General features: G+C 45.8%; 1 protein-coding gene across 1 annotated transcript in view; it reads right to left on the bottom strand.

The window, feature by feature from the left end:
• LOC138638052 (intestinal-type alkaline phosphatase-like) overlaps positions 1 to 24,791 on the bottom strand; it is a 119,597-nt gene that overhangs the window by 20,098 nt on the left and 74,708 nt on the right. The window contains exons 6-8 of the mRNA XM_069727022.1: positions 12,090 to 12,224; positions 9,862 to 9,931; positions 9,501 to 9,635 (exon numbers count right to left, since the gene is read on the bottom strand). Coding sequence (XP_069583123.1) covers positions 9,501 to 9,635; positions 9,862 to 9,931; positions 12,090 to 12,224 — 340 coding nt within the window. The remainder of the gene's footprint in view (positions 1 to 9,500; positions 9,636 to 9,861; positions 9,932 to 12,089; positions 12,225 to 24,791) is intronic.

Genomic DNA, 24,791 nt, shown 5'->3' with positions numbered 1-24,791 from the left:
GTCGCCGTGTCTAGTGTACCTCCACCTACGACCACTAGACGCTGACGTTTCCTCGACCGCTGAGGACATCTGGTGGCTAAATGTCCAGACTGCTGGCAAACATGACAGACCCTGAGTGCACAAGCGGTCCGGGACTTAGGTCCCGCTTGTGACACTTCCCTGGCCTCATGTGACTCAGGAACCAGGACCGGAGATTCCAGAGGTTTGGCGAAAGTAGGAGCCAGCCGAAACCTCTGCCTACACTGGGCTCGCTCTAACCTCCGCTCATTAAAACGGAGGTCAATTCGAGTGGAGACTGTTATTAACTCCTCCAGGGTGGCAGGAATCTCCCTAGTGGCCAGAGCGTCCTTTACATGGTCAGCCAAGCCCCTCCAAAATATGGGGATAAGAGCTTTATCCGACCATTCCAGCTCAGATGCTAAAGTGCGGAATTGGACGGCAAAATGACTGACCAAGGACTCACCCTGAGTTAATGCCAGCAGTTGGAGCGCAGTGTCATGGGTGACTTGAGGTCCTAAAAAGACCTGTTTTAAAGTGCTCAAAAACAGAGGAGCACTCTGCACCACATGATCGCCACGCTCCCACAGCGGCGTAGCCCATTCCAACGCCCTGTCCGACAATAGAAACACAATAAATCCCACCTTAGCCCGCTCTGTGGGGAAACGTGCAGCCAGAAGCTCGAGATGAATAGAGCACTGACTCACGAATCCCCTACAAAATTTGCTATTACCAGAAAATTTTTCTGGCAGCGGGAGGCGAGAAAATGTTGGAACAGGGGTGGCAATGGACAAAGTTGCTGCAGCCACGCTGGCAGCCTGTACAGCAACTGCGGTAACATCCACAGCTGGGGTTGCGCTCTCGAGAGCCGCCAACCTACCCTCCAGCTGCTGTATATACCGCAGGGATTGCTGTTTGTCCGTCATCACTAGCCAGACCCTGGCGCTAGTGTAATGTTAGGGCTAGCAGAACGCACCAAATAATAAGACTGATAGTGTACAGTGCGTTCGTAGCCCGGGGTCCACCGTGCAGAGATGGAACCTGCTGCTGAGTAATGACGGACTATATGGCGGTACTCATAAGTATACTCGCGTGGGTTAAACTTCACCCAACGTGAAGGAAGCGATCCTGTTGCGTCACAGGATCGCGGTACCGCACATAGAAGGCGAGCAAGCAGTCAGCGAACTTAACCCCAACTAGGATTGAAGTCCGATTAGACCACTTGCTGGCACAACACCGCAACAGGGTGTGTTAGGCAACTCTTATAATTAGAGCACCGAAGTGCGAACTGTGCCGTGCTGGCAGGCACCACTAAGCACCCAGACGTGGGTCAGGAAGCGCACTACTGGCGCGTGGCGCCGCACTGGCGGTCACAGCAATAGACGCTGATACGTGTGTGACACGTTGAGTGATTTGTCGGGCGCTAGATAGCAGCCATACTCCATACGTGAACAGTCATACAATAGGGTAGGGGTATTTAATGAACGACTTGCACTCACAACAAACACACGTATTCAATTGTACACTAGCGCATGGCCGTGCGGTCGTGCGCAGTTTATATAATTGCAGGACAGGAAGTGGCCACAGAAACTTTGCCCTTCCAGGGCCTGCCAAGAGGACCAATGGAATGCGCTGCAGAGCCAGAGCACATGACCCTCGATCTCCAACGGGAGATCTTGCTCTGGGCATGCTCAGTGTGCGCAAACAAGGACTTAGTCCCAGGGAAGTCCGCTCGCCGCTGACCAGCACTGACTTTAATGGCAGGAGTTGAAGAAGCAGCAGTAACTCTCTGCACAGAGTGAGAGCGAGCAAGACACTGGGAGCGACGTCCCTGCTGAGCAGACTCCACTGCGGCTGGAGGAGAATGGGAGACCGCAGCGGAGACGGATCGAGATTCCCCCTGTGCAGCAGAGGAAACTCGACTCCTAACAGATGGGGGTCGTGGTCCGGTATCTTCATAGGATGACGTCCTCTTCTTGTCTTCATGCTGTGGCTCCGGCGTACTTTGTCTGCCCTGTTGAGAGCAGAGCAAAGTACTGCAGTGCGCAGGCGCCGGGCCTATCTAACCTTTTCCAGCTCCTGCGCACTGCAGTACTTTGCTCTGCCCTCAACAGGGCAGACAAAGTACACCTGTGCCGGAGCCACAGCGTGAATACAAGAAGAGGACGTCATCGTAAGAAGATGGGAGGCCCCGGACCGCGATGCCCATCGGACCGGACGGCCCACCCAGGTGAGTATAATCTAACCTCTTTTTATCATCTTTCAGGATACATCGGGGGCTTATCTACATTACAGAATGCTGTAGATAAGCCCCTGATGCTGGTGGGCTTAGCTCATCTTCGATTTTGGGGGTGACAGGTTCCCTTTAATGTCAAATCAGACCTGTCAATAAGTTAAAAGATGTAGTGTTAATACTGAACTGTCATCATCGGAGAACTGTACTGTAATCAAATTCAAAATGAAAGAGAAAAAAGAAATAAGTGAACACTGGCCCCATGATTAAGCTCACCATATTGAGGGTAAAGCCACACAGTGCAGTTTTGATGCAGTTTAAGATTGCATGCAGTTTTTTCATAAACAAGCATGGTTTGAACAGTGCATTGTGTGAATTCGGGTCCAAAATTTAATAGCAAATTTCATCAATGTGGAACACGAGTTCTATACAAAATACACTAAAAAATGCTTATTATACAAAAACTGTTCTGCATGGTATTACACTTAAACTGCTGCTTTGTAAGGATCCACAAATAATATAACAGGGTGACTAGTGACGGAATGAGGATAGGTCCAGGCAATGCCTAAAGAAAAACGAGTAGGCATTTTTGCATTACTGAGAGGTAACCCCTTTACTCACAGGTGTTTTTGTTTTTTAACCTCATATTTTTCGTTCCTTCTTCAAATAGCTTTAAAGGCATTGGCCAGTCCAAACTGATAAGTCTGACGTCTTTCTGTGTGACTGCAGACTTATGAATCCCCCCAGCTCATTCACTGTGAACTGCGGTGATTCGTCAGTTTCTGAGCTGGTACAGGAGGGTACATATGGGTTATGCATACTCCCAGTCAGTAGGCAGGGCTTTACTCCCATATTGTAATGCAACTGCAAGGCAGTTGCACACAACCTCTACCAGTGGGCGCAGGTAAGGGGAAAAAGGTAGCACTCACCGTGTAGCACCACAGTGCAAAGCGAGGAGTGCCTCCTGAAGGCGGCAGAGTAGTCAGACAGGCCGGTCAGCAACAAACAAGAAGACAAAGTACCAGAGGTCACAGCAATGCATGAGGTCAGAGACAAGCCAGAAATCGGAACCAGATGGGAGCACGGGATCCAAAACGTGAGACACAAGATGTAGTCGGGGTACGAGCCAGAGAGTCAAAGCCAGGTGGGAAACGTAGTAACAGAGACAGAAAGCAGAAGGCAGGGTTCAGAATACAAGCCGAGTCATACTCTGTAGGTAACCACCAAAAACACACTAAGTCAGGGATATGGAACGGGTCAGGAACAAATACGGGTAATCAGAGGCAGAAGGATCACTAGGGTATATGGGTCAGCTGTTCAAGCCAGGGACAGGAACTATCACTGACATTTGCTGACAGGAGTGGCACCAATAAATAGCCACCCACGAATCAAAGACAGGCAGGAAAGGTTAACCCCACCATAACCAGGCCGGGGATGGAAAAGCAAGAAGCAAACCCCGACCTGGATCATGACACATATACTTATATGGAGCAAGGCCGCGTCCTCTAGTCAGCTACACACATTGGACAGCCGCATCACTAGTCGGGGAGTGGCCTTGCTCTATACAAATGTATGGGAGCGAGGCTGCGCTCACTGTCCAAGAATATGTATAGCTCATAAATACCCTCCGATCCCACCTCAGAAACTGGTAAATCCCCCCAGCACACAGGGATTCGCCATGTTGGAGGGATTCTTAAGTCTGCAGTCAGACAGAGTGACTGCAGACTTATCGATATGGACCGGACAACCCATTTAACTATATTATTTTTCCATCTACTCAGGCATATGAGGGCTTTTTTTTCGGGAATGACTTGCAATTTTGAATGACATCATTAATTTTACCATGTATGGAAAAAAAATCCAAGTAGAATAAAATAGTGAAACAAATTCTTCCATTTTTTTGTATCCTATTTACATTGTTCATTGTGTGGTAAATGTAACCCTGAAATATGATTGTACAGAGCAGTACAAAACTTGCATAGTTTTTAATTAGTGTGCCGTGGTTAAAAAGTTCGGAACATTGTGAAATGTGAAAATAAAGTACCTGTTTTCTTTTTCTGTTGTTGTTATTCATAGCATTTTGGACTTTATATGACATTGATCACTTTAATTGCATTTTTTGAGAGAGATGCGGCAACTGAAATATGGCAAATGCAGGAGTTCGATTTTTTCTTTTTTTCTTTATTGTATCTGCAGTATGGGTTATTTTAGTTATTCTTATAGTTTAATGCCAGAGGCTTATTTTCATTTTTTTAATTTATTCTTTTACTTTTAAATTGAATAAAGCGGGGTGGGGGTGATTCAAATTTATTTTTTAGATTTTTAAAAATATAAATACTATTTTACTTTATTTTACATTTCCCTTAGGGGAGCTGCGGTCCTTTGGTTGATTGTTTTGTGTACGGCAATACTAGTGTTTTGCAATATGTAGTAGATGTCCTGTAATTAACAGTACAGTCTGTCCTGTGGGTGTATAACTAATTACTTTGTAAACTATTTTATCTTGTAAAAGCAAAGTACACCAAAGATATCTAAGGTATGATGCAGGTATTAGACAGCCAATATAACCATAAATCCTCTCAATAGCTGCGGATCAGCAAGACTTTGTGAAAAAGGAGTTAACATACAGTGGGGCAAAAAAGTATTTAGTCAGTCAGCAATAGTGCAAGTTCCACCACTTAAAAAAGATGAGAGGCGTCTGTAATTTACACCATAGGTAGACCTCAACTATGGGAGACAAACTGAGAAAAAAAAATCCAGAAAATCACATTGTCTGTTTTTTTTATCATTTTTTTTGCATATTATGGTGGAAAATAAGTATTTGGTCAGAAACAAAATTTCATCTCAATACTTTGTAATATATCCTTTGTTGGCAATGACAGAGGTCAAACGTTTTCTGTAAGCCTTCACAAGGTTGCCACACACTGTTGTTGGTATGTTGGCCTATTCCTCCATGCAGATCTCCTATAGAGCAGTGATGTTTTTGGCTTTTCGCTTGGCAACACGGACTTTCAACTCCCTCCAAAGGTTTTCTATAGGGTTGAGATCTGGAGACTGGCTAGGCCACTCCAGGACCTTGAAATGCTTCTTACGAAGCCACTCCTTCGTTGCCCTGGCGGTGTGCTTTGGATCATTGTCATGTTGAAAGACCCAGCCACGTTTCATCTTCAATGCCCTTGCTGATGGAAGGAGGTTTGCACTCAAAATCTCACGATACATGGCCCCATTCATTCTTTCATGTACCCGGATCAGTCGTCCTGGCCCCTTTGCAAAGAAACAGCCCCAAAGCATGATGTTTCCACCACCATGCTTTACAGTAGGTATGGTGTTTGCTGGATGCAACTCAGTATTCTTTTTCCTCCAAACACGACAAGTTGTGTTTCTACCAAACTGTTCCAGTTTGGTTTCATCAGACCATAGGACATTCTCCCAAAACTCCTCTGGATCATCCAAATGCTCTCTAGCAAACTTCAGACGGGCCCGGACATGTACTGGCTTAAGCAGTGGGACACGTCTGGCACTGCAGGATCTGAGTCCATGGTGGCGTAGTGTGTTACTTATGGTAGGCCTTGTTACATTGGTCCCAGCTCTCTGCAGTTCATTCACTAGGTCCCCCCGCGTGGTTCTGGGATTTTTGCTCACCGTTCTTGTGATCATTCTGACCCCACGGGGTGGGATTTTGCGTGGAGCCCCAGATCGAGGGAGATTATCAGTGGTCTTGTATGTCTTCCATTTTCTAATTATTGCTCCCACTGTTGATTTCTTCACTCCAAGCTGGTTGGCTATTGCAGATTCAGTCTTCCCAGCCTGGTGCAGGGCTACAATTTTGTTTCTGGTGTCCTTTGACAGCTCTTTGGTCTTCACCATAGTGGAGTTTGGAGACAGACTGTTTGAGGGTGTGCACAGGTGTCTTTTTATGCTGATAACAAGTTTAAACAGGTGCCATTACTACAGGTAATGAGTGGAGGAAAGAGGAGACTCTTAAAGAAGAAGTTACAGGTCTGTGAGAGCCAGAAATCTTGATTGTTTGTTTCTGACCAAATACTTATTTTCCACCATAATATGCAAAAAAAATGATAAAAAAACAGACAATGTGATTTTCTGGATTTTTTTTTCTCAGTTTGTCTCCCATAGTTGAGGTCTACCTATGATGTAAATTACAGACGCCTCTCATCTTTTTAAGTGGTGGAACTTGCACTATTGCTGACTGACTAAATACTTTTTTGCCCCACTGTATATCTCCATTTGCACTCCCACTTTAAATTCATCTGAAGATTCGTTTAGTATCTAGTCCTCTATGGACCCTTACATGCGGAAGATACCACATCCAAGCTGCACTGAATGTTCAAGCGCTATTTCCCCAGCACGGATGTGCTTTTCTCTGCAGCGTGGGCTGTCTCATTTCTACTGTAGGCTTCACTGCCTTTACAGTATGCATCATTTATTATTCACCATTGATCCACCATATGTTCTGCGGAAGGCCAATTAGGCCGAAACGTCAACGTTTTTTTATGTGGATCCTTCTGTTTTTTCTATTTGTGCAATAAATATATTATTTCAGTGCCAAGTTCTATTTTCTTCATACATTTTACTAATATATGTGTATTTTAAAAGGTTCCGCAATCTTCAGCTCTAACAGCTGCTCCAGGTAACAGCAGCTCAACATTCAGCTTCTATTAGATGCAGGGTCCTGGTGTCCTTATCAGTGCTGTGTCTGAAGGAGGCTGGCTGACCGGCTGATTTCAATAGCTTAGGCTACTTTCACACTAGCGTCATTTGGGATACGTCACAATGCGTAGTTTTGGGTAAAAAACGCATCCTGCAAAGCTGTCTGCATGATGCATTTTTTCCCCATAGACTAACATTAGCGATGCATTGCGGCGCATTGCCACACGTTGCAACCGTTGTGCGACGGTTGCGTCGTGTTGTGGCGGACCATCCACAGTTGTGCGGCGCTTCCACAGTATGCGTCGGTACGTCGGCCCGACGCACTGCGACGGGCCGAGTACGACGCCAGTGTGAAAGTAGCCTAAGCCAGCCCTTTTCACACACAGCACTGATAACATACTGACACAGGAAACACTCTCCTGTGCCAAGCCCAAACTAGAGTTTGAGCTGCAGGCACCTGGGACCACTGTTGATACCTGAAGATCAAGGCAGCTTTGAAAAATAAATTTTTTAGTAAAATGCATTTGTTTTAGAAACAAATGTACAAATTTAAAACAAACATTTCCCTATAAAGCACCTTTGAAAATTAAAATCTTTTCATGACTAGTGATGAGCGAGTATACTAGTTGCTTGGGTTTTCCCGAGCACGCTCGGGTGGTCTCCAAGTATTTGTAAGTGCTCGGAGATTTAATTTTCATCGCCGCAGCTGAATGATTTATAGCTGCTAGCCAGCTTGATTACATGTGGGGATTCCCTACCAACCAGGCAACCTGCACATGTACTCAGGCTGGCTAGTAGCTGTAAATCATTGGGCTGCAGGAATGAAAACTAAATCTCCGAGCACTTACAAATACTCGGAGACCACCCAAGCGTGCTCAGGAAAACCTGAGCAACGCGTTTATTCGCTCATCACTATTCATGACAAAGAATAGATTATGAGGTTGGCCACTTTATCTTACTAGTGCAGCTTTCCTCGCAAAATGACCAGAACTTCTGTCCATACAATGGCTGCTTATGGAGGAATATGTGACCAGACCATACTCCCAATTGTTTCCGATCCAGAGGGACTGTCACAAATTTGGGGAGCTGTCAGACTCTCAGCAGGAAAGAGGAGCAGGACACATGAATGACGTGTGCATGTGCGCTTATGTGTGCGTGTATATAGACAGCAAAGGTGAGTGTGCGTCTATGTGTATATAGCAGGGCTGAGTGTATGCATATACTGTATAGCAGAGCCGTGTGTGTATACAGCAGACATAAGCGAGTGTGTGTTTATTGATGTACCAGAGCTGTGTGTGATGATGAAGAAGAGCTGTATGTATACTGATGTAACAGAGCTGTAGGGCTATACAGAATATGTGCGTGTGTGTACACTATGGAGTGCATTATACTGTGTTAGGCCACGCTCACACGTTCAGTATTTGGTCAGTATTTAACATCAGTATTTGTAAGTCAAACCCAGGAGTGGGTAATAAATGCAGAAGTGGTGACGGGTTTCTATTAGGCCTCTTTCACATTTCCGTCGGTACGGGCCCGTCGCAATGCGTCGGGCCAACGTACCGACGGACGTTGTGAAGAATTTGCAAGATGTGGGCAGCGAATGCAGTTTCTCGACGCATCCGCTGCCCAATCTGCAGTCCGGGGAGGAGAGGGCGGAGTTTCGGCCGTGCATGCGCGGTCGAAAATGGTGGACGCGACGCATAAAAAAAGTTGCATTGAACTTTTTTTGTGACGACGGTCCGCCAAAACACGACGCATCCGTCGCACGACGGACGCGACGTGTGGCAATCCGTCACAATCCGTCGCTAATACAAGTTTATGGGCAAAAAACGCATCCTGTGAGCACATTTGCAGGATCCGTTTTTTGCCCTAAACTACGGATTGCGGCAGATTGCAAATGACGGAAGTGTGAAAGAGGCCTTATACTTTTCCTCAGATTGTTCCACTCCCGATTTTGGCTAATAAATACTGAGGTGAAATACTGACCAAATACTGACCGTGTGAACGTGGCCTTATGGTGAGGTCTGTGGAGTATAGTACAGTGTGGAATACACTGTGAGGACATGATACTATGTGTGGGGACTGTGGGGGCATCTTACTGTATTGGAAGTATTATGGGGATTATGAAAGGGTACCATACTGTTTGAAAACATTAATGGCCTTCACTAGGATCGGTATTTCTATGTGGGCACGTATAGAGGACTGGATGAGACTAGGGTACAGTCATCCATCAGCCTCCTCCCATAGAAAAGCAGTATTCTTATGTGAGTTTGCAAGCTGTTTTACAAATGGAGGAGGCTGATGATCTGGTCACATGCTCCTCCACCAGCAGCCATTGTATGGACAGAGGAGCTGATCTGCCTGTACTGAAAGCTGCACTAACAAGAGACCTCTTTAATAATTTGAATAGATCTGAAAATAAATACACCAGAAAATAGAAAAAAAAAGTTATATGCAATATGAAGAGGGCAGACTGAATGAATTATGTTTGTCTTTCATCACAAGCTGTGCTATGATCACTGACACATATAACAAGACAAGTGTCCAAAGGTCCATTCTGTAGACTTTGTACAAAGAGATGAAGGAAATGAACAAGACTTATCTTCTACAAAGAGGTAGAATCCTTTGGGATTTTTTTTCAGGATCTTAATGGCTTTTTCCGTCAACTCGACGATAGAAGGGTCAGAGGAATCATTGCGGTTCAATTCATATTTCATATCTCCTGGTTCAAAAAGACCTACAATACCCAAAGATATTGTTACTAGCCTCAAATGGGACAAGGACTGGAAACGGTTCTTGGTATCTAAAGACAATTTACTACAAACAATTATTAGATCACCTCTTCAAGAAAAGGAAAGCAGATTCACAAATGTTTCTAACGTTCTTTAGTGAAGATAATGTAACATAGGAATTTTAAGATTCAATTTCTGTTCGCATTTTATTTTCTATTCATAGATCCATACCCATTACACGAGTAGTGCTGGAGTCCTTAATCTGATTCATCCCTTCTTTATTCCACACATACTGAGCGCCCTGGAACAATAATATTGATTGGTTACACAATCGCCTTTCACTGAGAGATATTATAATCTTAGACGATTTTGACATATCCATAGAGCATATACTAAGATTTGGGCCATGCATTGCAACAAGTCACATGTGTAAATATTCCCAGGTCCAACACAACATCAAGCACCAATTCAGCATTTTTGTATTGATTCACTAGAGCGGTGCTTCTAATCTAAGGTCCCTGACACTAGTCTTACACTTACCCGCCAAGGTCTTCACCTTCTTTCAGCGCCACTCCTGTTGGTTTCCAACAGTTTGTGACCTCCTAGATCGCTTCAGTGTTTCATGGAGTGAGCCAGAGGTCAGTGTTCTGGCTCTCATAGACTTGCATTAAGAGCTTGTGACCATTAATTTTGACTTACAGTCAGTCCAAAATTGCAATAACAAGATGGATCTGCAGGACCGGAGCTGTGCCGATAAATGACAATACGGCAGGAGATAATTATAATGCTAGGCTCATGGACCTAAAGGTACCTTCACACATAACGATTTCGTTAACGATATCGTTGCAATGTCATGCTTTTTGTGACGTAGCAACGATCCCGCTAACGATCTCTTTATGTGTGACAGTGATCAACGATCAGGCCCCTGCTGGGAGATCGTTGGGGAATGATCAGGACCTTTTTTTGGTCGCTGATCACCCGCTGTCATCACTGGATCGGCGTGTGTGATGCCAATCCAGCGATGTGTTCACTTGTAACCAGGGTAAATATCGGGTTACTAAGCGCAGGGCCGCGCTTAGTAACCCGATATTTACCCTGGTTACCATTGTAAAAGTAAAAAAAAAAAAAAAAACAGTACATACTCACATTCTGATGTCTGTCATGTCCCCTGCCGTCAGCTTCCCTGCAGTGACTGTAAGCGCCGGCCATAAAGCAGAGCACAGCGGTGACATCACCACTGTGCTCTGCTTTACGGCCGGCGCTGACTCAGTCAGTGCGGGAAGCTGACGGCGGGGGACGTGACAGACATCGGAATGTAAGTATGTAGTGTTTTTTTTTTTTTACTTTTACAATGGTAACCAGGGTAAATATCGGGTTACTAAGTGCGGTCCTGCGCTTAGTAACCCGATGTTTACCCTGGTTACCCGGGGACTTTGGCATCGTTGAAGACAGTTTCAACGATGCCGAAGTCGTTCCCCTGATCGTTGGTCGCTGGAGAGAGCTGTCTGTGTGACAGCTACCTAAGATTAGTAGCATTTCTCCAGCGCTGAAAAGTAACAAATGCTGGAGTGGTGCATTCAATTCTTCATTATTGACTGTTAGTCAATACTGGATACTTATGATAATGCCAATATGTTGCCAATGTCATTCAGAATTATTATTTACTTTATGGAACAAAATTAAATGAAATTGTTACCATGGATTCAATAACTTGTACACAACTTCCTGTCATTGTTTAACCCTGCGTCAAAATCACGTTTGGCCATAGAGATATTTCGAGTTAATTTATTGAGTCATATGGCAGGAAAGCAATGTTTTCAAAATTAAATTGAAACCTGATTTACATTTTTTGTTAATCTACCTTAGCAATCAAATATAGGCTGAGAAGTACATATTAATCCATAATCGGAGCTTCAATACGTGACATTGTTGAAGGACAAGACTAGTGCAGTTTCTGAAATATAGACACCATGGGCTGGATGTATCATGGTGTTTTTGCCAGAATTCTGGCATAAAACACCTTTAAATGTCACACCACTCCTGGCTAGCTCCGATGAGTATAAGAAAAGTGGACAGAGCTGGAACATGACATGGTATGACCAAGTACACCATACTAATACATGCTCATTTATGCCACTACAGTGCTGGAAATTATGCCAGAAATTTAACCCAGTAAAACCCAGGACCATTTTACCAAATTCAAGGTGCCTTCCAATTCTTAATGAATTTGGGATATCTTACTTCAGTGCACTACTCGTAAGGAATGGCGTAGAAAAAGCCAGTCTTAATGAAACAGGCCCCTTCATCAATCCCTCCTTTGGTTGAGTTGAGAATAAATATTTTGGTTCAATAGTAGTGTATTATTTAATTATCTATCTTTTGCGTGTGGCCACCCTAAGAATATAAAGTAGGGGAAGGCTTAGCCATGAACTTTTTCAGCCACTAGTTTGTGAACCTACCTTATATTTTTTGAGCCATTCATTTATGAGATTCCGGCCATCGTTTCTAAGTCCGTTCTGTTTAGTGTCACTGGGGTATTCAGGATCTTGGCTTCCTTTTGGAGTCATATACTTTCGACCACCTCCAAGAATCACCTTGAAAATAATTAAATAATTGTAATGATATTTAATAACCACCGCATTCCCTTGTGTAGTCAGCAGTGGTCTTCTAGCCTTTGAAATTATTAAAGTCATGCACAAAATTTGTAAAAAGTTTGACAATAATCACAGTGACTTGTAAATTTTTCCTGGTAAAAATGTTTCATCATATTATGAGATTATGTGATTTTGCCAAGATTCATGAACAAACAGCTGTAAATGGGTTTCAATGTAGGTTATATTTATAACCCATCCATAACCCATATGATAGGTTACAATATCAGAGAAGTGGGGGCTCCTTAAGTCAATACCACACCAGAAATGACTGGCTCTGTCTTACTTGTGCATGTCCTCTAGTAACTGCAGCATCCATGTAGCCCAGTGTTCCCTAAACTCCAGTCCTCATGGCCCCCAACAGGTTTTGATTTCAGGATTTTCTTAGTAAACTCTGTTATACCAATGAAAATGGTAATGCTTAACATATACTTGTAGAAGCGTGTTGGCTGTGCAAGGCAAGACACACAATAGGATAGTGGTAAATATACATACACAGGTGTGAGATCGCATGTAAAGTGTGATACAGACTCACAGAGTCTAAAGAAATGAGAGCGATTATATGCCATTAATGGCCGCATAGAAGTCAAATGGACAGATCCATTGGCAGCAGTGACTTTCCGGAGATGCGCCCAAACCTAGCATATTGCATGATCTGTCCCCTTTGTTTAACTTGGACCTGCACTAAGTCCTACCACTCTGTGCTTAATGGAGGTATAAAAGGAGTGGAGTGGACTGTTGCGTTCCTATCCCTGAAGACACCAATCGCGTCAATATTGTGAACAGTGTCGTGCGTCTTTGTGAAATATAAAATATTCCTGTGTAATGTATACAGTGATAACATTAAAAGTGTAATATGCATAGTTTAGAGTAATGTAGTGTGTGATAGAGTAAGGATTAGTATAAGTATTATTAGTATAGTGTACAGTGTAAGGAAGTTCTGCCTAATAACAGACAGCATGGTCAGAAATAGTTAAGTGTTGGGACTAGCCCACAGGGGGAGGGGAGGGCTTACTGATAATGATAGGGGACAGGACTGTGATTCCTGGTTAGAGTGGCATAGCATTTGGAAAGTAACAAGTACACAGAGTTGCAAAGGCGTGATCCACAGCTAGAAGAGATTGGAGTGAGGAATACCAAGATCCTAAGGAGAGTTACTGATGAGACCTTCAAGAAGACATTACTGATGAGACCTTCAAGAAGACATTATCAGATAATGAGATGCGAGTCACAAGAAACCCGAGGGCTTGCTAGATGGCTGATACACGGTCTGTGGCCCTGGGCACTCAATTAAAGGGGAAAGGTCTTTTAACCCCTTCATGACCCAGGCTATTTTGACCTTAAAGACCTTGCCGTTTTTTGCAATTCTGACCAGTGTCCCTTTATGAGGTAATAACTCAGGAACGCTTCAACGGATCCTAGCGGTTCTGAGATTGTTTTTTCGTGACATATTGGGCTTCATGTTAGTGGAAAATTTAGGTCAATAAATTCTGCGTTTATTTGTGATAAAAACGGAAATTTGGCGAAAATTTTGAAAATTTCGCAATTTTCACATTTTGAATTTTTATTCTGTTAAACCAGAGAGATATGTGACACAAAATAGTTAATAAATAACATTTCCCACATGTTTACTTTACATCAGCACAATTTTAGAAACAAAATTTTTTTGTTAAGAAGTTATAAGGGTTAAAATTTGACCAGCGATTTGTCATTTTTACAACGAAATTTGCAAAACCATTTTTTTTAGGGACCACCTCACATTTGAAGTCAGTTTGAGGGGTCTATATGGCTGAAAATACCCAAAAGTGACACCATTCTAAAAACTGCACCCCTCAAGGTACTCAAAGCCACATTCAAGAAGTTTATTAACCCTTCAGGTGCTTCACAGCAGCAGAAGCAACATGGAAGGAAAAAATGAACATTTAACTTTTTAGTCACAAAAATTATCTTTTAGCAACAATTTTTTTATTTTCCCAATGGTAAAAGGAGAAACTGAACACGAAAGTTGTTGTCCAATTTGTCCTGAGTACGCTGATACCTCATATGTGGGGGTAAACCACTGTTTGGGCGCACGGCAGGGCTTGGAAGGGAAGGAGCGCCATTTGACTTTTTGAATCAAAAATTGGCTCCACTCTTTAGCGGACACCATGTCACGTTTGGAGAGCACCCGTGTGCCTAAAAATTGGAGCTCCCCCACAAATGACCCCATTTTGGAAACTAGACGCCCCAAGGAACTTATCTAGATGCATAGTGAGCACTTTGAACCCCCAGGTGCTTCACAAATTGATCCGTAAAAATGAAAAAGTACTTTTTTTTCACAAAAAAATTCTTTTAGCCTCAATTTTTTCATTTTCACATGGGCAACAGGATAAAATGGATCCTAAAATGTGTTGGGCAATTTCTCCTGAGTACACCAATACCTCACATGTGGGGGTAAACCACTGTTTGGGCACATGGTAAGGCTCGGAAGGGAAGGAGCGCCATTTGACTTTTTGAATGAAAAATTATTTCCATCGTTAGCGGACACCATGTCGCGTTTGGATAGCTCCTGTGTGCCTAAACATTGGCGCTCCCCCACAAGTGACCCCATTTTGGAAACTAGACCCCCCAAGGAACTTATTTAGGTGCCTAGTGAGCACTTTAAACCCTCAGGTGCTTCACAAATTGATCTGTAAAAATGAAAAAGTACTTTTTTTTCACAAAAAAATTCTTTTCGCCTCAATTTTTTCATTTTCACATGGGCAGTAGGATAAAATGGATCATAAAATTTGTTGGGCAATTTCTCCCGAGTACGCCGATACCTCATATGTGGGGGTAAACCACTGTTTGGGCACTCGGCAGGGCTCGGAAGGGAAGGCGCGCCATTTGACTTTTTGAATGGAAAATTAGCTCCAATTGTTAGCGGACACCATGTCGCGTTTGGAGAGCCCCTGTGTGCCTAAACATTGGAGCTCCCCCACAAGTGACCCCATTTTGGAAACTAGACCCCCCAAGGAACTTATCTCGATGCATATTGAGCACTTTAAACCCCCAGGTGCTTCACAGAAGTTTATAACGCAGAGCCATGAAAATAAAAAATAATTTTTCTTTCCTCAAAAATGATTTTTTAGCCTGGAATTTCCTATTTTGCCAAGGATAATAGGAGAAATTGGACCCCACATATTGTTGTCCAGTTTGTCCTGAGTACGCTGATACCCCATATGTGGGGGTAAACCACTGTTTGGGCGCACGGCAGGGCTCGGAAGGGATGGCACGCCATTTGGCTTTTTAAATGGAAAATTAGCTCCAATCATTAGCGGACATCATGCCACGTTTGGAGAGCCCCTGTGTGCCTAAACATTGGAGATCCCCCAGAAATGACCCCATTTTGGAAACTAGACCCCCAAAGGAACTAATCTAGATGTGTGGTGAGGACTTTGAACCCCCAAGTGCTTCACAGAAGTTTATAACGCAGAGCCATGAAAATAAAAAAAAAAAATTATTTTCTCAAAAATGATCTTTTAGCCTGCAATTTTTTATTTTCCCAAGGGTAACAGGAGAAATTTGACCCCATAAGTTGTTGTCCAGTTTCTCCTGAGTACGCTGATACCCCATATGTGGGGGTAAACCACTGTTTGGGCACATGCCGAGGCTCGGAAGTGAAGTAGTGACGTTTTGAAATGCAGACTTTGATGGAATGCTCTGTGGGCGTCACGTTGCGTTTGCAGAGCCCCTGATGTGGCTTAACAGTAGAAACCCCCCACAAGTGACCCCATTTTGGAAACTAGACCCCGAAAGGAACTTATCTAGATGTGTGGTGAGCACTTTGAACCCCCAAGTGCTTCATAGAAGTTTATAATGCAGAGCCGTGAAAATAATAAATACGTTTTCTTTCCTCAAAAATAATTATTTAGCCCAGAATTTTTTAATTTTCCCAAGGGTAACAGAAGAAATTTGACCCCGATATTTGTTGTCCAGTTTCTCCGGAGTACGGTGATACCCCATATGTGGGGGTAAACCACTGTTTGGGCACACGTTGGGGCTCGGAAGTGAAGTAGTGACGTTTTGAAATGCAGACTTTGATGGAATGCTCTGCGGGCGTCACGTTGCGTTTGCAGAGCCCCTGATGTGCCTAAACAGTAGAAACCCCCCACAAGTGACCCCATTTTGGAAACTAGACCCCGAAAGGAACTTATCTAGATGTGTGGTGAGCACTTTGAACCCCCAAGTGCTTCACAGACGTTTACAACGCAGAGCCGTGAAAATAAAAAATCATTTTTCTTTCCTCAAAAATGATGTTTTAACAAGCATTTTTTTAGATTCACAGGGGTAACAGGAGAAATTGGACCCCAGTAATTGTTGCGCAGTTTATCCTGAGTACACTGATACCCCATATGTGGGGGTAAACCACTGTTTGGGCACACGTCAGGGCTCGGAAGTGAGGGAGCACCATTTGACTTTTTGAATACGAGATTGGCTGGAATCAATGGTGGCGCCATGTTGCGTTTGGAGACCCCTGATGTGCCTAAACAGTGGTAACCCCTCAATTCTAACTCCAACACTAACCCCAACACACCCCTAACCCTAATCCCAACTGTAGCCATAACCCTAATCACAACCCTAACCACAACCCTAATTCCAACCCTAATTCCAACCCTAACCCTAAGGCTACGTGCCCACGTTGCGGATTCGTGTGAGATATTTCCGCACCATTTTTGAAAAATCCGCGGGTAAAAGGCACTGCGTTTTACCTGCGGATTTTCCGCGGATTTCCAGTGTTTTTTGTGCAGATTTCACCTGCGTATTCCTATTGAGGAACAGGTGTAAAACGCCGCGGAATCCGCACAAAGAATTGACATGCTGCGGAAAATACAATGCAGCGTTTCCGCGCGGTATTTTCTGCACCATGGGCACAGCGGATTTGGTTTTTCATATGTTTACATGGTACTGTAAACCTGATGGAACACTGCTGCGAATCCGCAGCGGCCAATCCGCAGTGTGGGCACATGGCCTAATTCTAAAGGTATGTGCACACGCTGCGGAAAACACTGCGGATCCGCAGCAGTTTCCCATGAGTTTAAAGTTCAATGTAGACCTATGGGAAACAAAAATCGCTGTACACATGCTGCGGAAAAACTGCACGGAAACGCAGCGGTTTACATTCCGCAGCATGTCACTTCTTTGTGCGGATTCCGCAGCGGTTTTACAACTGCTCAAATAGAAAATCGCAATTGTAAAACCGCAGTGAAATGCGCAGAAAAAAACGCGGTAAATCCGCCATAAATCCGCAGCGGTTTAGCACTGCGGATTTATCAAATCCGCAGCGGAAAAATCCGCAGACGACCAGAATACATGTGCACATACCGAAACCCTAACCCTAGCCCTAACCCTAGCCCTAACCCTACCCCTAACCCTACCCCTAGCCCTAACCCTAGCCCTACCCCTAACCCTACCCCTAACCCTAACCCTACCCCTAACCCTAACCCTAGCCCTAACCCTAGCCCTACCCCTACCCCTAACCCTAGCCCTACCCCTAACCCTAACCCTACCCCTATTCTAACATTAGTGGAAAAAAAAAATGTCTTTATTATTTTATTGTCCCTACCTATGGGGGTGACAAAGGGGGGGGGGTCATTTATTATTTTTTTTATTTTGATCACTGAGATATAATCTATCTCAGTGATCAAAATGCACTTTGGAACGAATCTGCCGGCCGGCAGATTCGGCGGGCGCACTGTGCATGCACCCGCCATTTTGGAAGATGGCGGCGCCCAGGGAGAAGACAGACGGGACCCCGGCAGGATCGGTAAGTATGATGGGGTGGGAGGGGACCACGGGGGGGGGGGGATCGGAGCACGGGGGGGGGAATCGGAGCGCGGCAGGCGTGGAACGGAGCACGGGGGGCGTGGAACGGAGCACGGGGGGGCTGGAACGGAGCACGGGGGAGCGGACAAGAGCTCGGGGGGGAGCGGAGCACTGGATGGAGGGGAGCCGGAGCAGTGTACCGGCCAGATCGGGGGGCTGGGGGGGCGATCGGTTTGGTGAGGTGGGGGCACATTAGTATTTCCAGCCATAGCCGATGATATTGCAGCATCGGCCATGGCTGGATTGTAATATTTCACCCGTTATAATAGGTGAAATATTACAAATCGCTCTGATTGGCAGTTTCACTTTCAACAGCCAATCAGAGCGATCGTAGCCACGAGGGGGTGAAGCCACCCCCCCTGGGCTAAACTACCACTCCCCCTGTCCCTGCAGATCGGGTGAAATGGGAGTTAACCCTTTCACCGGATCTGCAGGGACGCGATCTTTCCATGACGCCACATAGGCGTCATGGGTCGGATTGGCACCGACTTTCATGATGCCTACGTGGCGTCATGGGTCGGGAAGGGGTTAAGGGGAATTGTATTCAAGTTTCTCGTTACACCACCTGTGATGTTCAGTCAATAGTGGGACTGACGCTGCGTTAAAGGGGTCCCCTGAGGGATCTTGTTGCAGCATTGATGGTTCACTTCCCACAGGTGAAGTGGGGTCCCCAGGGGTCCTGAGATGTATGGCGTTGATGACTTATGCCGGTAAATGAGTAAAGAACACAAGTTGTAAGTCTTTACATGGTTTACTGTACTTAGACGGCCACAGTTCAGGGTACCAGCAGGTGGTGGTATAGCCCGACCGGCTCGGAGGCAATGGAGGATTCCCTTTTTTCCAGTAGAAGTCTGTGAACCTTTGCTACTAGCGCTTGCTGTATATGAAGTCCCTGCTGCCTGAAGCTTTCTGCGGAGTCTGTTAGGACCTGGTGGTCAGGACAATAATGGACCTGGTGGTTAAGAGCACACGGAATGACCTGATAGTTACTGATAATATAGGACGAGCTCTGGGACGTGGGAACTCTGCTGACCGCAATTCCTAATCCTATCACACACACTAGAAATAGCCGTGGATTGCTCCTAACGCTCCCTATGCAACTCGGCACAGCCTAAGGAACTAGCTAGCCCTGAAGATAGAAAAATAAAGCCTACCTTGCCTCAGAGAAATTCCCCAAAGGAAAAGGCAGCCCCCCACATATAATGACTGTGAGTAAAGATGAAAATACAAACACAGAGATGAAATAGATTTAGCAAAGTGAGGCCCGACTTACTGAACAGACTGAGGATAGGAAAGGTAGCTTTGCGGTCAGCACAAAAACCTACAAAAAGACCACGCAGAGGATGCAAAAAGACCCTCCGCACCGACTCACGGTGCGGAGGCGCTCCCTCTGCGTCCCAGAGCTTCCAGCAAGCAAGACAACAATCAAAATAGCAAGCTGGACAGAAAAATAGCAAACCAGAGAAAAACAAGCAGGCACTTAGCTTCTGCTGGTAAGACAGGTCACAAGAACGATCCAGGAGTGAACTAGACCAATACTGGAACATTGACAGGTGGCATGGAGCAATGATCTAGGTGGAGTTAAATAGAGCAGCCAGCTAACGAATTAACCTCGTCACCTGTGGAAGGAACCTCAGAAGCCGTAGCCCGACTCACAACTACCAGAGGAAGCCCATGGACAGAACCAGCCGAAGTACCATTCATGACCACAGGAGGGAGCTTGACAACAGAATTCACAACAGTACCCCCCCTTGAGGAGGGGTCACCGAACCCTCACCAGAGCCCCCAGGCCGACCAGGATGAGCCAAATGAAAGGCACGAACCAGATCGGCAGCATGAACATCAGAGGCAAAGACCCAGGAATTATCTTCCTGACCATAACCCTTCCATTTGACCAGGTACTGGAGTTTCCGTCTCGAAATACAAGAATCCAAAATCTTCTCCACCACATACTCGAACTCCCCCTCAACCAACACCGGGGCAGGAGGATCAACGGATGGAACCACAGGCGCCACGTATCTCCGCAACAATGACCTATGGAATACATTATGGATGGCAAAAGAAGCTGGAAGGGTCAAACGAAACGACACAGGATTGAGAACCTCAGAAATCTTATACGGACCAATGAAACGAGGCTTAAACTTAGGAGAGGAAACCTTCATAGGAACATAACAAGACGACAACCAAACCAAATCCCCAACACGAAGTCGGGGACCCACACAGCGCCGGCGGTTAGCAAAACGTTGAGCCTTCTCCTGGGACAAGGTCAAATTGTCCACCACATGAGTCCAAATCTGCTGCAACCTATCCACCACAGTATCTACACCAGGACAGTCTGAAGACTCAACCTGCCCTGAAGAGAAACGAGGATGGAAACCAGAATTGCAGAAAAACGGCGAAACCAAAGTAGCCGAGCTGGCCCGATTATTAAGGGCGAACTCAGCCAAAGGCAAAAAGGACACCCAATCATCCTGATCAGCAGAAACAAAGCATCTCAGATATGTTTCCAAAGTCTGATCAGTTCGTTCGGTTTGGCCATTTGTCTGAGGATGGAAAGCCGAGGAAAAAGACAAATCAATGCCCATCCTAGCACAAAAGGCTCGCCAAAACTTCGAAACAAACTGGGAACCTCTGTCCGAAACGATGTTCTCCGGAATGCCATGTAAACGAACCACATGCTGGAAAAACAATGGCACCAAATCAGAGGAGGAAGGCAATTTAGACAAGGGTACCAAATGGACCATCTTAGAGAAGCGATCACAAACCACCCAAATCACCAACATCTTTTGAAAGACAGGGAGATCCGAAATAAAATCCATAGAGATATGCGTCCAGGGCCTCTTCGGGACCGGCAAGGGCAAAAGCAACCCACTGGCACGAGAACAGCAGGGCTTAGCCCGAGCACAAGTCCCACAGGACTGCACAAAAGAACGCACATCCCGCGACAAAGACGTCCACCAAAAGGATCTAGCCACCAAATCTCTGGTACCAAAGATTCCTGGATGACCAGCCAACACCGAACAATGAACCTCAGAGATAACTCTACTAGTCCATTTATCAGGGACAAACAGTTTCTCTGCTGGGCAACGGTCAGGTCTATCAGCCTGAAATTTTTGCAGCACCTGCCGCAAATCAGGGGAGATGGCAGACAAAATTACCCCCTCTTTGAGAATACCCGCCGGCTCAGGAACACCTGGAGAGTCGGGAACAAAACTCCTTGACAGGGCATCAGCCTTCACATTCTTAGAGCCTGGAAGGTACGAAACCACAAAATCAAAACGGGAGAAAAATAGCGACCAACGAGCCTGTCTAGGATTCAACCGTTTGGCAGACTCGAGATAAGTCAAATTCTTGTGATCCGTCAAGACCACCACGCGATGCTTGGCTCCTTCAAGCCAATGACGCCACTCCTCGAATGCCCACTTCATGGCCAACAACTCTCGATTGCCAACATCATAATTGCGCTCAGCAGGCGAAAACTTTCTAGAAAAGAAGGCACATGGTTTTGGGGGCCTGTCCTAGCTGGCCATGTGAGTGGAAGCAGGGAAGAGTGCTCCTGCTGCCAGAAGGACTAATAATCCTGATTTAACCCCGATTTTCGGGGATACTTACAATCCTCCGGCTGGCTGAAGGTCCGGAGAGTTCAGCGGTGCGGAGCGGCGGGTCCGGAGTCGGCAGCGATGACCAGGAGGCGGCAGAAAGACGCTGGCACCAGCGATGCAGGAGCCGGCCAAGATGGTGCCGATGCTAGGGAGGACGCCGAGAAGGAGAACGCCGCATGTCAGCGGCGCATGGAGGTGGCCGCAAAGCTGCAGCGGTATGCCAGAGTGGAGGCTGCAGAGGAGGCAGAACCAGGATCTGGAGCTGGAGCTGACCAGGAGGAGGAGGAAGCAAGCAAGGCTGAGCAGCATGAGGTACAGAGGGGGAAGGATAGAGGCAGCATGGCTGGGGCTAGTGGGGGACCTGAAGCCATATCACAGGGAGAGGAGCCGACTCTTAGAGATGTTATCACACTGATCTCTTCATGTCAGCAATCCCTGAACTCCTTGGCCCAGCAGATGCAGGAAGTTAAAGGGGACACGGCACAGATTAATGCGGCTCTGCAGAAAATGGACAAACGTATAGGAGTGGTGGAGGAGAGGGTGAGCACGGCAGAAGATCACATAGTTAAGCTACAAAAAGCTGAAAAGAAGTTCGCCCAAGCAATAGCCGAGCTCGCTGCTAAAAATGAGGATCTGGAAAATAGATCCAGAAGAAATAATATACGTATAGTGGGGCTGCCTGAAAAGACTGAGGGGAGAAATCCCACTGAGTTTGTGGAGAACTGGCTGTTGGAGAAGATTGGAACACAGTGTTGACAAAAGTCTTTGCTGTTGAACGTGCTCATAGGGTCCCGCCGCAGCCCGCTGCCCCAGGAGCAAATCCCCGTACCATGCTTGCTAAAATACTGAACTACAGGGACAGAGACATTATCCTCGGAAAGGCTAGAGAGATGGAGGATCTGATGGCTGGAGGTCAAAAAATCGCCATTTATCCGGATTATTCCGCTGCGGTTCAGAAACAGCGGATGAAGTTTACTGGAGTCAAGCGGCGACTGAGGGAGCTGGGAGTGCAGTATTCAGTGATGTTTCCCGCCAAGCTGAGACTGGTGGCTTTTAATAAGACCCACTTTTTCTTGACACCGGAGGACGCTACCCAGTGGCTTGATACTCATGAGAAAAAACTTAAGGGAATGGGCGACTGACATTTTGGCGAGATCCAGTTGGGATTTGTTTTCTCTGTCGATAGAGGAGAGTTCTGCGCTCGTTAGCAATGGTTAAAGAGTTGAGCAACTGTTGGGGGTTTTGCTGGGCCATATTGAAGGAATGGCCGGAGGGGACAGTACCAACTACTAAGTACGGGGGAGGAGGGTTATGCTGGGTACTGTGAACTGGTTTGGTACTTTTTCTATATGTTAATATAAGTTGAAATGTTAAGGTACAATAAAGTGAAAGTTGGGGGGGAAATTGTGATTGCTATGGCAGCGGGACGCGAATGGAGAGGGTTAAGTAAGGGAGAGTGTTCGCAGTGGACAGTGGAGCCCCACTCTTGATGAGAGGAAGAATGCGTTATATTGGGGGGGATAGGGGGGCAAGTTGGGAGGGGGCAGGGGGGGTGGGAGGGTTGGGGCAGCACATACTTGGGAAATTGGATACTTTAAGAAATGATGAGCCACATTATGGGAGATTGTATTAAAATATTGAGTTGGAATGTGAGAGGTCTGGCGGATAAAACACGGCGGGCGGCAAGTCTGCAGTATGTCCGAGAACAGAAGATCTCAATGATATGTCTGCTGGAGACACATTTAGTGCGGGAGAGGGTGAACGTATTGAATAGGCGCTGGATACAAAGGGCGTATCATTCTACTTTCTCAACGTACTCTAGGGGTGTGTCTGTGTTAATACCTGCGGGGGTGCAGTATGAGGAGGTAATGGTAAAAGAGGATGTGGATGGTCAGTATGTGGTGGTGAAATGTAAAATAAATGGAGTGTTGATGTGTATAGCGGCAATGTATATTCCGCCCCCATACTCAAGTAAGAAGATAAGAGAGGTGCTGGAGAGGGTAGAGCGTTGGGGACCGTTACCATCTCTAATTATTGGCGATTTTAATAATATCTGTGATGACTTTTGGGACAAAAACAAAAATCCCCAGAATAGAACAGGGGGACATATCACTACGTTTGGGACCTATGTCCGGGAAGTAGGTATGATTGATTTATGGAGAGTTAGACATATTGGGGAAAGGACGTACTCATGCTACTCGCCAGCTCATGGTACTTTGTCTAGGATTGACTTGGCGCTGGGTAACTGTTTACTGGACACGATGGTAGGGGAGGTGAGATATTTGCCTAGGGCTCTTTCAGACCATAGTCCAGTTGAGGTGGAATTTCGGCCGGTGGGGACACGGATCGGGAGCAGGAAGGAGTGGAAGATTCACCCTAATTGGCTACACAGTATGGACTTGGAAAAGATAAAGAAGGAGTTGGTGGAATTTTTTGAGATCAACGAGGGAAGTGTAGATGTTCTTACTGTGTGGGAAGCCATGAAGGCGTACTTGAGGGGACTGCTGTTCAGGGATATTAGCAGGTGTAAGAGGAAATCGAGAGAGACAGAGAGGTTGGCGGTTGAAGGGCTGAGGATAGCTGAAGATGAGATGGTAATAGCGGGTACTCCGGAAGCTGGGAGGAGGCTAAAGGCAGCTCAGAGTCAGTTGGAGGAGGTATTGCTCGGTAAGGCTGAAAGGAAGAGGGAATTCATGAATCTGGCTTTTTACCAGGAGGGCGAATCTGTGGGTCATTTGCTATCGATGGTGGCTTCTGCCCAGAGAAACACTTCCTTTGTTCATTCTTTGGTATCGGGGAGCGGTGTGGCTGTCTCTGAGACTTCAGAGATTTTGGACATTTTTGCGGATTTTTATGCGGACCTATATTCCTCTCAGGTAGATGGGTCGGTGGAGGACACGGTGGCGTTCCTTGAGGAATTGGAGCTCCCAAGGCTGAGTGACATAGATAGAGAAGATTTGGAAGCTCCCATTATGGAGGAGGAATTGGGTCGGGCACTGCAGTCTATGGCTAATGGGAAGGCACCTGGCGCAGATGGATTTCCTGCTGAAATTTATAAAAACTT

Source organism: Ranitomeya imitator, chromosome 5 (assembly GCF_032444005.1).
Source record: "Ranitomeya imitator isolate aRanImi1 chromosome 5, aRanImi1.pri, whole genome shotgun sequence".
NCBI lineage: Eukaryota > Metazoa > Chordata > Amphibia > Anura > Dendrobatidae > Ranitomeya > Ranitomeya imitator.
This window is presented reverse-complemented; position numbering and strand designations above follow the sequence as displayed.